At 37.0% G+C, this 10612-nt stretch overlaps 1 protein-coding gene across 4 annotated transcripts in view; it reads left to right on the forward strand.

The window, feature by feature from the left end:
* Positions 1 to 9202, forward strand: part of PRRC1 (proline rich coiled-coil 1) — a 30903-nt gene extending 21701 nt beyond the window's left edge. For all 4 annotated transcript variants that reach the window (XM_068423020.1, XM_068423018.1, XM_068423019.1 and 1 more), the window contains 4 exons: positions 1661 to 1824; positions 3183 to 3286; positions 4036 to 4138; positions 7654 to 9202. In XM_068423020.1, coding sequence (XP_068279121.1) covers positions 1661 to 1824; positions 3183 to 3286; positions 4036 to 4138; positions 7654 to 7863 — 581 coding nt within the window. In that variant the 3' untranslated portion in view covers positions 7864 to 9202. The remainder of the gene's footprint in view (positions 1 to 1660; positions 1825 to 3182; positions 3287 to 4035; positions 4139 to 7653) is intronic.
* The last annotated feature ends 1410 nt before the right edge of the window (positions 9203 to 10612 follow it).

Raw genomic sequence — 10612 nt, forward strand, 5'->3', positions numbered from 1 at the left:
GGCCTCACCAGTGCCGAGTACAGAGGGACAATCACTTCCCTAGACCAGCTGGCTACGCTATTCCTAATAGAGGCCAGGATGCCATTGGCCTTCTTGGCCACCTGGGCACACTGCTGGCTCATGTTTAGCCGGCTGTCGATCAGCACCCCCAGGTCTCTTTCCACCGGGCCGCTTTCTAACCACTCTTCCCCCAGCCTGTAGAGCTGCATGGGGTTGTTGTGGCCGAAGTGTAAGACCCGGCACTTGTTCTTGTTGAACCTCATGCTGTTGGTCTCGGCCCATCTATCTAACCTGTCCAGATCCCTCTGTAGGGCCTTCCTACCCTCCAGCAGATCGACACTCCCACCCAGCTTGATGTCATCTGCAAATTTACTGAGGGTGCACTCAATCCCTACGTCTAGATCATCTATAAAGATATTGAACAGCACCGGCCCCAGAACTGAGCCCTGGGGAACACCGCTAGTGACCGGCCGCCAGTTGGACTTTGCCCCATTCACCACCACTCTCTGGGCTCGGCGATCCAGCCAGTTTTTAACCCATTGAAGAGTCCACCCATCCAAGCCCCGGGCAGCCAGTTTGTCTAGGAGGATGCTGTGGGAGACAGTGTCGAATACAGATGCTGTATGGTAAATGACAGTAGATCTGGTGACTTCTGTAGTCCTTTCTCCTTATACTCCTCTATCATCCACAGGACTAAGGATGACAAGAAGTATATCCATTCCTATTACTTTTAGTGCCTGCTTGTGGACATGTTGTCCATTAATTTGTCCTTTACACTTGCCAATGCGATTTACTTATGCAGCTTTCTCAGATGTCATATTCCATGTTTGAAAAAAGTTTAAGCTGTTCTTAAGAAAGCTTGTCAGAGCAGGGACAATTTTATGAGATGTTTTTGCATAAATTAAGTTTGACAATAAAAATTATATAGCTGTGATAAAGACAGATGTGAGGTAAAATTGAGCTCATCAGTCTTTCGAAGTAGTTTTAGATTTCTTCTAGTTCATGAACTGTTTTGTTTTATTCTAAAAAAGCTGAGTGAAAATTCATCCTTCTTTATGGAGGTGCTACCATATGGAAATTATTCAGAAATACTTGCAGCATTTTAGTTCCATAGATATTTAATGTCAAAAAACAGGATAAATCTGTAGGGAGGCAGACAGGCAATAAAATGACACTGAAATTCACAATCCAAGGACAACTAGAAAGTAATGTGAGCCTTTCTTTTAGAGCTTGTGTAATTTGACAGCTCTTCACTGAATTTTATGAAGTGCCTCTGTGTTCTTGGTCCCTTTCATAAGGAAGAGTTTGTGTGTCACACTAACATTCCTTACCACTTCCTCAAACACCAAAACATCATTAGAAATGGATCTCCGGGTTATTCCCCTAAATCCATGAACTGTCATCTTAAATGAGTAGTATGCTTTTTTTCAGGTGCTGAACAACTATCAGTTTCTGTTGTCTGTCTTTCTTCCGTGAATCACTTAGCTATTCATCTAACTTTTACTTCCTGACTTACGTTACTTCTGCTTTGTCAAAGAACTTTTATACAGTGCTTGAGAAAGAGAAGACCAACTGTATACTCTTAAGATGTAGAATGTATTTAAACTAGCTTATAATGGGAATGAGGAAAAACACATGCCTATATATACATATTTTACAGAAACTGGGGGAGAACTGGACATAGTCGTTACTTCTAATAAAGAGGTAAAAGTTGCCGCAGTTCGAGATGCCTTTCAAGAAGTCTTTGGAATGGCTGTTGTTACTGGAGAGGCTGCACAGTCTAACATCGCACCCCAACCTGTGGGTTATGCTGCAGGTTTAAAAGTAAGTTGATACATAACAGTACTAAAGTACCTCCAATGCAAAGAGAGGGTGTGGAGACATTCACGCAGATAATCTGATTTTCCATAAAGGGAAGGTCAATTTGTGGGATAAGTAAACGTTACGTTTTTGGTTTTTTTTTTTCCCTCTTACTGTCATCTGGATCATTAGATCAGTTTAAAGTTGCTTGGGTTTTTTTGCAAACACATTCACAGCAAATGAAGAATATTTATGTCAATTTTCTTATACTGTCATTGACTGCCATCACATCTAGCATACCTGGTGATATTACTGTAGTTTCAAAGTATATCAGGCATTTCTTCTTCGTCTATTACTAGCACACCACGTTGGGAATGTTAGAAAGTAAAAGAGACTCTTTGAGACTGAGTTGTCTCCTCACTAATTCTGTAGATCAAAGACAGTTTGATCAGCACTTGTCAGTGATCTTCCTGAACAGATCTATGTTACATTTAAAAGGTAAGAATTCACTGTGCAGCCTTGCAAACAGCTTTGGTGGCCCAGATGAAGGGTTAGCAAAGGTTGTTAAACCAGATTTTAAAAATGTACATGTTCATTAAGTGTACCTAAGTGCAGCTACCTCCTTGGCCAATAACTAAAAACCCTGAAAACAGCTATTTAGTGTTCCGTTTCTTAAATGTAAGCAAACATTTACTCATTAAAAAGGGTGTATTTTCTCCTAACTGCTGTGGCAGTGTTCACAGCTGAGTAAAGCCTATCCTCGTAGCAATATATTAGCTGATACAATTTTATATTGAGGTAAAGGAGGATAATGTGTATGTTCCTTCACCTGTTCAGCTACTGCAGTGTAGTAGGAATAGCAGTATTTCTGTTAAAGCTTCAGAGTGATAACAGGTTTGGAGCAAATAATTCCTACATCTTAGTTGGATAGGTACCACAACAAAGAGATTCTCTCCCTTCGTCTTAGAAAGTTGGTCCAAAGCTCTTAAAGGATCTAAATCTGACATCTTAATCTGCAAAAATGTCAGTGTAAGTAACAGAATTATATACTAATGCTTTAACTGATAGTGAAACTTGCACAGTTACAGGTTAGGAATTCTTTGCACGCTAATCTAGATCTTTTTCATGGAAAAATAACCAACTAAATATGTTTCATTAGTTTTATTATAGTTTTTGTTACTGTTTGGGATTCCCTTATATCTTTTCATGAGTTTCATTTTTTGTTTTTCTAATGTTGAAATAAGAGTAATTTTTCAAAATCTCTCACATTTTCTGTTTAACTTCAAAAGTACGTTCTAGAGTTCTTTTTGCATTCATCTGTAAGCATTGTACTATTTTGTGATTCAAAGAGAATGTTGCTAACAGCTTCTGTTGCCATTTAGGGAGCCCAAGAAAGGATAGACAGCTTGCGTCGGACAGGAGTAATACATGAAAAACAGCCTGCTGTATCAGTAGAAAACTTCATTGAGGAATTGCTTCCTGACAAGTGAGAACTTTAAATATATTCCGGGGAGAGAAGAGAAAAAGGAATATTCTTTGTTGACTCAAAGGGGCCTCTAAAGAGTTGCTGGCAGTATTGGTCTGAGCAGAAGAAAGGAGAGAGTCAGTGTTGTTAGTTTGCTGATAGGGAGAAATGATTTAATGTTTTTGCAAGCTAGACAGGGAACCATTTCGGGTACTGCTTCAGTAGCCTTTACTGTGTCTGCTACAGTAGGCACCATCTTTTCTGGAAGGTGCAGAGTTGTTTCTCTGGATAAATCGTTTAAATGATTGTTATAGGATTAGATATACCAAAAAAATCTTCTGAATATAGAGCATGAATGATAAATAGATTATTTTTTTAATTGTTAGGGAAGGTTATCTTAATGAGAAACATTCTTTCAAAGATTGATTGAGAACTGCAGCTTAATAAATATGGCCAAAAGAACGTACCTGCACACATGCTCACCCCACCAGCTTTCTTTGTTTCTTTGATCTGTAAGTTTCATGTATTTTGTATATTTTCATGTATATTATGTATTTTACATGCATACACACGCACTAGAATTTAACATATATAAAATTTATGTATGCAAATTTTACTTGAAAAATACTAGAACACTTCGGTCAAACTCATTATTACATTATTACTACATTTGTAGTAGACTTTGTAAAATGGTCATAATTCAACTGCTAACGTGTTGTTTTTTAATTGAGTGATACTCAGTACTCAAAGTAACTTGCACGTCACTGCAGGTGGTTTGACATTGGGTGTCTGATTATTGAGGATCCAATTCATGGAATTCATCTGGAAGCTTTTACCCAAGCAACACCAGTGCCTTTGCAATATGTCCAGCAGGTGAGTTTTCATTTTTCTTATCAATGTTGGATTAACAGTTGAGACTTAAGACTTAGGTTTTCATTTCATTGGTGATGTCAGTTCTTGCTGACAGTTGCTCTGCTTGAATGTTTTAATTTATGAAATGAGGATAAAAACTATTTTTAAATCATGTTTATGTGTTACCTAAAAATCTTCAGGCATTTGTGGCAAAGCAATTCTTGATCAAGAGTCTTATTCTGCAATTCACGGCACTCAGAAGCGCTAGTTTCACTTTTCTGTTAATGAAAAAGAAATATTCCAAGAAGAAATTAACCACAAAGAAATACTCCCTCAAAAAGGAAATATAACTTTAATCATTGAAGTATTGTCATCAGCCTGGTTCAGTGACTCAAAATTAACCCTCATGAATCTTTGCAGAGATAAAATAAGAATACTCATTCTTCTCAGGCGCAGAAGGAGGTCTTTGCATCTTAAGTAATGCACCAACCAACTACACCAAGGAAGTGCAGTAAGCACTCTTATCCATCCGAAGGCTTGGTTTCCTTTCCTTAAGTTACTTCACATATGTATTGGAGTTTTATCTGATGCCAACGAAACTGTGTAATAGTGAAGTGTCTGTGTGCACACATGTACGCGTTAGCAATTCAGTGAAGTAGCTTACCCTTCATTTAGGTGCAGTTTATAAATTGAGATCTTACCACTCAGTTTTTAATAAAGCTCATAAAGCCTCGGTATTTATGTTGTTAATTACCAGCAAACAGACAGCATACTGTACTGATTAGTATTCCAAAAACTTATTCCTAATAAATAAACAAAGGATTCCCCCTTCTTCAGATCTGTGCTTGGACTTAATTCCACTGTGAACATATAGACTCTCACCTAAAAGGCAAGACTGATTTCCTCTTCTGATTGTGCTATTCTGACAAGAACGTAAAATTTCTCAAATGCAGAGATTTAAATCATGGAAATATCATGGTTCATCCCATTGAAAATAATGCAGTACTGTGCAGTTCTTAAATATCACCAACAGAAGTTTTTCATGAGATTGTTTACATTTCTTTGGGCACGCACTGGGATTTACTCCAAACTCCAGCCACTGCATGTTGCCTGACAGCAGATATGAGTCATACATTAGTTCACTCTGGTCTGAAAATTCTTTTTAAGTAAATGTTTCCGTGAAGAATTTCAAAACAAAACTGTTTGGGGTTTGATCCTTAGGAGGTTGTTTTGAGAAAACAAATAGTAATTTTTTTTTTTTTTTTGGTAGTACCAATTCTGGTATAGTGAACATTTGTGGGATTGGTTTTAGTTCTTATTTCTCAGAGTCCTTAACAGCTTTGAAACGCTGATGAGTGGCAAAAGGAGAAATACTGCTCTGACTCTTTGTAGTTACTACTTAAATAATTGTCAAATTCTCTATGGAGCTTTGATATGAATTAAACGATTTTTTAAACATAAAGCACAATAGATATCTTTTAATTTGTGTTTCACAGAATATTCTCTATTTTGTAATTTAAAAACTATAGTTAATCACGTAACTTTTGGGGCATTTTTTTCTCTTAGGTAAACGTAGTTTGTAACTTTCAAAATTAGTGTTTACCTTCTAATAAGAGAAAATGTTCTTGATTTAACTTTTATGCAATCCATTTAGTGTATAGCATGGTGCATAGTACAGATTCAGTGAAACAGTAGGCCTTTAAACTTGAATTAGGTTGAATTCTACTCTGCTGTTTAAAGAAAACTCTTCATATGCATGCATTAACAGCCAAACATAGCTTTGTTTCATATCTTCAGAGTTAAATTTTTCCTAGTCTTGCTGTTATATATTTCAGTTAACTTCCAGATAATGTGCTGTGGTGAATCATCGTGCTCTTGATGGTGTGCGTGCACCAGTTGCTACCTTTGTTCTCATTGTGTCTCTTCTAGAATCAGAATGGGTTTCCCTCAGGGGTGTTCAAGAAACATACGTTTGTATAAATCCAGTCCAATATCTTTAAGCAAAATCTAGATTACAACAGGAAAAAAAACAGCAATTGTGTAGTTGTATTTCAGACTAACAACAGAGAAGAGATATGTGTTGGACAGGAAATGTTATTTGTTATTCACAGTACGAAAAGATTTAATAGAGGCAACATTAAAAGCCATTATGTTCCTCGAAGTTCTTGCTAGCTATGTGTTTTATTGTTCTGTGTAATGGAAATAGTGGTAAAACTGTCAGTACAGAATAGATACTCTTTTGTTAATGTCTTTACCAATGGCATAGACTTCTCTGAGCACATAATATGAGACTTCTGGCTGTTCATAACTAAGTATTGCTTGATTTGAAGAGGTAAAAAGGTGGATTTGAGGGCTTGTCTTGAGAACCATTTTCTGTTAAGAGACCAGGTGTCGTCTTGTTTTTTGCTGAGCCAGAAATTGCAACCATGGTAGGAAACTACTGCAAGGTTGTTTTTTTTCTTTTATTTGAAGTTTACTGATTTTTAGCAGTAAAAATACGAAATAATTAATTTATGAAGCTATGTGCAATTGTGGATCATAATGGAGATGTCATAATCAGATATCCAGTCCCTTCTTGCAGCTAGATGCACTCTTACTTACTTCTTACTGCTAATATATTCTGACTGATAAGCAAAATTTCCTGTTCCTTTGCTTAAGAAATCTGCCTTTTATGTACCTCTTGATAATAACAAGTTATTTCGATATTGGACCAGACTGCATATTCTAACAAACTTATATATGCTGTTATTGTTGCAAGACAGTAGTTTTAGGAAGGCTGAAACACACTAATGAACTTTGATCTGCTGTACATGCACTGGAAACACACTAACTCGAATATTTGTCAAAATAGAATCTGCATGAAGAATTGGGCCCACTGTGCAATGCTATGAAGAACTGAGTAATACTAAGAACAGTCTTACTAAGGCTAGAAGTCTTCTGCCCTTCATTGTATGCAACAGTGGCCAGAGGTGGTTGCCTAAAATGAGCATCAGACCAGATAAACGCAGTGATACTTCCCCACTGTTTCCCTCTGCTTCCAACTTCAGGGAATTACAGTATGTAATCCCTCTGTGATGTCATGCAAATAGCTCAGTGCTTGATTTCTGCCAGGCTCAGCTTTCTTCTTGTATTTGGCTACTTATCTGCTTCAGAGGGACATTTTAACTGGTTTTAAAACCTTTGGAGGGTAAGAGTCATTGTATGAACATGTACCATTATTGATTCCATCTGTTGGCTACTTTAAAAGACAAGACTGCTTCCTGGTAATGGCACAATGTCTTTACTCTCTTAAGCATTGTATTTAGTTTTATACTGTTCATATGTCATTTGGATCATGATACACACAAATCCAAAAAGTATAATTGGCTAGGCAAATTATGGGGCAGTCTGAAATTTGGATTCTGATACTCTTTAATTTGCCATGTAGTTGCATTGATATAAGAATGATTACTTATGGAAGTTGGTAATGGTGAAGATAAAAACAAAACTACTCATTTCAAACTTTTTCAATAATCACTTCTCGAAATGTTATACAGGCTAAGAGTCTCACTCCTCAGGACTACAATCTGAGATGGTCGGGCTTGTTGGTGACCGTGGGCGAAGTGCTTGAGAAGAGTATCCTGAACGTCAACAGGACTGATTGGCACATGGTATTCACTGGCATGTCCCGTCGACAGATGATCTACAGTGCAGCTAAGGCTCTAGCAGGAATGTACAAACAACACTTACCACCCAGGACTGTTTGAAAGAACGCTGATCCATGACACTAAGGAATAGTGGTTTTGATTCTAGAATTGAAGTGAAAGCTACATAGTCTGATTCTCAGTGAATACAACACAGATCTGTAATGTAACTGTAAACTGTATTTTACTTTTTGAGAAGTGAAGGTAATTTCCAATAGTGGAAATGAACAATTGCAATTTTTAACTACTATATGATTTCCAATATGATTCACAAAACAGGAATCAGAACAAACATATATTTATAACTGGGACAAATAGCATTGCAGTTTGTAAAGTGGAATGTGCTATTATTTGACACCTTACTAGGCATTTGCTGAGATATTTTAGTATACTTTTTTAAAAAAGGGGTTAATTGTTTAGCTATTTCTATTATATTAGTAATGTAAACTTGTTGACGGCGTAACACGTATGTTATATATGCATTTCAATCCAGAGAGACTACCTTCTGTATTAGATGTTTTCTTGGGGCCTGTGCTTAGGTGGTACCTAACACTGCATAGGCTTGGTGTCTGTATGTAAGTTCTCAGGAGTAGTGCTGAGTAGTTTTTACAACCCATAACAGTGAGCTGCTGAAGAAGAGCACAAATCCATGCCCCATTAGTTGAAGTCATTGCTAAATACTTCTGAAATGTCATTTTCCATGCTGCATCTTTTTTTCTTTTTATGTAACAGTAATGAAATTCTTGTCTAATTAAAACACTAGACAAATTTCAAGTTGCTTCAGTGGGTTTTAGATCAGGTACCACATATACATGAAATTATCTCAGCAGCTTCAGCCACATAGTTCACTCCAGTGCTTCCAAACTTCATATTTTATATGGAATTGTGTCATTTCTTCTGTCACGTTATGGTTGTTAGCAATTTGATGTAGAAAATGGTGAGATGTGTATCACTTGCTTTGCTGTCCTGGGTTTTCTAAACATTTTTAAGTCTTAAATGCCTTCTTGATGTCATGAGCTCACTGTTTCTCATATAAGGCTTCAGTGGTGTCTGATTTTTTCATGGCTATAAATGCCCTGTATTCACTCTCACACAATCTTAAATCTTTATTTAGAAATATGGAAGTAATTTTGAAGAAAATATTTTGGTGATAATACTTTTTTAAGAAATTAAGAATAAACAAAGACTTTTTGTTTGCCTTAAAGAAGCAGTTTTTGAGCTTATATTCCTCTGCCTTTACTTTTCTTAGATGCTTTCAAAGCACATTTTCATATACAATATACTGTTAAGCCAGCTCATGTTTGTACCCAGTGAAAGACTGTCTGTTTCCAAGTAGTATATTTTGCCTTAATTGGCTTAGTCTTTAAATTAATTGAATAAATGTTTTTCCTAGAGGATTGTATCTATTTTAATGGTTTATTTTTTAATATAGCTGATGAACATCAGTTTATTAAAATTATATTTACATGTCCAAGTTACAAGTTTGGCACATATTTAAATGCCTATCTTGTCTGAAAAAAACCCAAAACGAACAGAACTTGACTCTTGTGGTCTTGAGGTCTCTCGTTGGGAGCACTTCTTTGTATCATAAAACTAAAAAGATTATACAGGGACTTCTGTTTGTCACTGATCAGTAAAGGCATCTTTGCTTTTACTGTAATTTCATTTTGCAGTGTATAATATGTTGAATACTGCCCTTTTATCCCCTGCTTACAGCATCCTCCATTATGCAAAGGAAGAGGACATGAAATCATCAGTAGGTTAATGTGCCCTGGCACAAGTTAAAATTAGAACTGAAGAGGAATTTCCATTTTCTTACTCCCTTTCCTGGCCCTGGCCTTCACTGTTTTTCAGAGGTGATAAGAGTGGAGGTAGAAGGCGGCTTCTTATGTTGCAGCACCTGGTTCATTGTGGTGACATTGGCCCAGCATTCCAGCTGTCTTATGAGGCTGCTAATGTGGCATACTCCAAGACTGCCTTGGCCTACCTGAGAGAACTTTTAGGTCTGTCTTCTGTAGAAATTTGCTTTCTTTATGCCAAAATGAGAGCAACTACCCAGTCTTCTCTCGGTGTACTTTCTCCTCATGGTTGGGTGCTGGCATATGACATGGTCGAGTGAAATAGTCTTTCTCCATTCAAAATCTCTGGCTCGGTGAAGGTCTTTTGATGTAGTTTTGACTGCTCACTCAAGAACTAAAATGGCTCAACTTGATAACTTTCAATTAGTTACCTCCCTTTACTGAGCCTTGCTTGTTTATGTATAAAAAAATAACATCCTCGCATAAAAGCCAGGAGCTCAGCTTCTTCCCTGGAAAGCCAAGGAAAGGAAAAATGTCTGCAGTATGCTCTGGAAAGCTAATAAAATTTGAAATTACTTCCTATCTGAGTGAAGGACCTTTTCAGGGTCTGAGTTGCAGTTGGCATGGATGAATTCTGGAGCAAGTTAAGATAATATTTAGCTTTTTACCATCTGCTGGATCATATTGTGGCAGTATTAGGAGAGGGAGCTCAACAGATAGGACACTGTGTTAAATTTATATTGAAATCAACTTAGAAAAGCAGATATCAGAACACATTTGGACATGTAAAGACAATTCTCAGCTGCCAGTCATCACTGTACATACACCTGCAGAAGCTATTTCTGCTGCTTTGTGAATGGGTAAATTTGTTCAAATATGAATGTCTTAAACAAAAGACCAGGAAAGCTCCCAGATTTGAAGATGGATATCAAAGATTGCTGGAAGTGGTCCTGGGATACGTCCAGAAGGAAGGGAGACCAGCTATATTAACTGGTGTGTTTTATTTCCACATT

This window comes from Nyctibius grandis, chromosome Z (genome assembly GCF_013368605.1).
Source record: "Nyctibius grandis isolate bNycGra1 chromosome Z, bNycGra1.pri, whole genome shotgun sequence".
NCBI classification, from domain to species: Eukaryota; Metazoa; Chordata; class Aves; order Nyctibiiformes; family Nyctibiidae; genus Nyctibius; species Nyctibius grandis.